Source organism: Myotis davidii, unplaced genomic scaffold (assembly GCF_000327345.1).
Source record: "Myotis davidii unplaced genomic scaffold, ASM32734v1 scaffold77, whole genome shotgun sequence".
NCBI lineage: Eukaryota > Metazoa > Chordata > Mammalia > Chiroptera > Vespertilionidae > Myotis > Myotis davidii.
This window is the reverse complement of record NW_006289713.1, coordinates 2,507,153-2,509,367: the sequence shown is the minus strand read 5'-3', so window position 1 is coordinate 2,509,367 and position 2,215 is coordinate 2,507,153. Positions and strand designations below refer to the sequence as shown.

General features: G+C 59.3%; 1 protein-coding gene across 1 annotated transcript in view; it reads right to left on the bottom strand.

Annotated features, from left to right (window-relative positions):
• Positions 1–2,215, bottom strand: part of SNAI3 (snail family zinc finger 3) — a 6,042-nt gene continuing 3,827 nt past the window's right edge. The window contains exon 3 of the mRNA XM_006762195.2: positions 1–831. Within this exon, the coding sequence (XP_006762258.1) occupies positions 650–831 (182 nt within the window). The 3' untranslated portion in view covers positions 1–649. The remainder of the gene's footprint in view (positions 832–2,215) is intronic.

Below are 2,215 nucleotides of genomic sequence, written 5' to 3'. Positions count from 1 at the left end.
TAACAGGCCTGAGCACATGGACTCTTTATTGCCCCACGATGTGGATGGGGGCCTAGCTGCCTGTCCCCCTGGTGCTGCTCCACCTTAGGGACAGCCTAGAGAGATGGGGAGGGTGCGTGGCCCAGATCCCAAGCCAAAGGCAGAGGGAGGTGAGCCTTGAGGTAGCTCTGCCCATGCAGGCTGGACTGTGCATGCGCTCGCACAAGTCAGACTGTTCCCGTGGAGCTGCGGAGCGATCCAAAGGCAGCTCCATTCGTCGTCTTAATGGCCGGCATGGTCCATGCTGGCGACAGCCCCCCAACAGTCTTTCACTCTTAGAGAAACAGGAGCTGAAACCAGAGCAGGTGGAAAACAAAACAGTGGTTCTTGTTTGGTTGAAAGTCGTCCCCTCTGAGTGGGGCAGAGTGGGGCAGGAGACCTCCACGGGCCCTCGCTCGTCCTGACGGTCCACTGGGCTGCTCTGTTCGGAACAGATGCAGGTGGTGGGCAGGGAATGCGCCTGAGAGGGGGAGGCTGAGCTCCTGCCCTCCGGGTCTGCCTGGCTCCTCTGAGCACACCAGGCAGCACGAGGCTGCCAAGAGGGTCGCCAGCCAGCCGTGGTGTATCTGGGTGAGGTCTTGTCCCTCCTACAGCACCAAACCCCTGCCTCTCAGGGACCGGGGCAGCAGCCGGACTCCTCGTGCCTCACCAAGAGCGACATCCGGGAGAAGGTCTTGGCGCAGCCCTTGCACTGGTATTTCTTGGTGTCAGAGTGTGTCTGCAGGTGCGCCCGGAGATTTGAACGGTCGGCAAAGGCCCTGCTGCAGTGAGAGCAGGCATAAGGCTTCTCACCTGGGGGAGGGAGAGGGGAAGGCAGGTGAGTGACTATCTGGGGTGTCCTGGGAAGGCACCCCAGGGTTCCAGTGCCTCTGTTTATAAATGAGTAACTCCAAATGCTTACTCAATTCCAATTCATTTATCTTCATCACCCCCTCTTTAGGGCAGAGTGAAAGGAGCCTTAGCCCCCGACCCAGGAGGAGACACTAAGGCCAAGAGGCCACACAAGCGCCTAAGGTTGGGGCTGCTGGAGGTTGGGCGGAACGATATACCTGACCCTTCCAAAGGGCAAAGGTCCACACTGCTCTTTGCTCATCTCCCGCAGCTGCTAGATCTTTCTGTTTCTGCCTGAGCTCTCCTGGGGCCTGTGCCACCCAGGTCTGGACGTGAGAAGCACGGCACCTTCTGGCAGCTGTGCCACCCACTGGAAGCCAGTGGTGGACCAGCGAGGCTGCCGCAGAAGGCGGGCTGGAAGGAGTAAGCCCTCCTGCACAGGAGGCAGGCCTTTAGGAAGGGCTAACGTCCTGTACCCTCCAGGCCTACTGTTGGAACCTTGGCCCCTGGGATGATTCTGAAAAGTGTAAAAGGAAGGGTCGTTGAGAGTCACCTCCTCTCTGCTCGTGAAGAGCAGCTTCCAGTCCTGCAGCCCTACAGAGTCCTGAGCGCCACCAGCCTGCAGTCCCCCCTGCCCGACACCCGGGCACACTCCCAGCCAGCTAGCCTCCGGCGGGGACTCCCACCCTCCTGGCTCCCGGAACAAGAGCACCGAGCCTCTGATATGTGTGCCACCCTCAGCGAAGGGTCAAGGAACACGGCTCCTTTCCAGCCTCCACCAGGTGTGACTCAGAAGATTCTAGTTACGGGCCGCGACTTAGGATTAGGGAGGCTCCGGTTACAGACAGTGTGCGTTGCAACTGGGGGTCTGCGATCAGGACCAAAGACTTATTCCGGGAGCTCTGTCTCTGCTCCTGCCACCCACTCTGCACGGTGTGCCTGACAGTCCAGGCTCAGGCGAAGCTGCAGGCCGCGGTCCACCTCAGCCACTGGCTGCCCCTGTGCAGAGCCGGCCCCTCCCGCTCGTTCTGGGCAGTGTATTGTAATCTACAGCATGAAAAGCTGAGGCTCTTAGGTCTCCTTCTGCTCCCTGCCCACGTCCTTTCCTTCCTGTTTCTTTGTCTTATCTCCACAACTGCCCTTCTCGCCTCCATTTCCTATGGGCTCCTGGCCACCCTCTCACCCATGGACAGGTTTGCTCCAGCTCCCCAAATTCCAAGTGAAGTCCCAGCTGTCGCCTCTGCCCTTCAGATAGATAGGCTGTGATGCCCAGGATCTTACTCCCAGCCCAAGCCTTTCTGGCTCCCTTCTCCTCCTGTTCCAGAATTCTAGAAGCATGGAATGT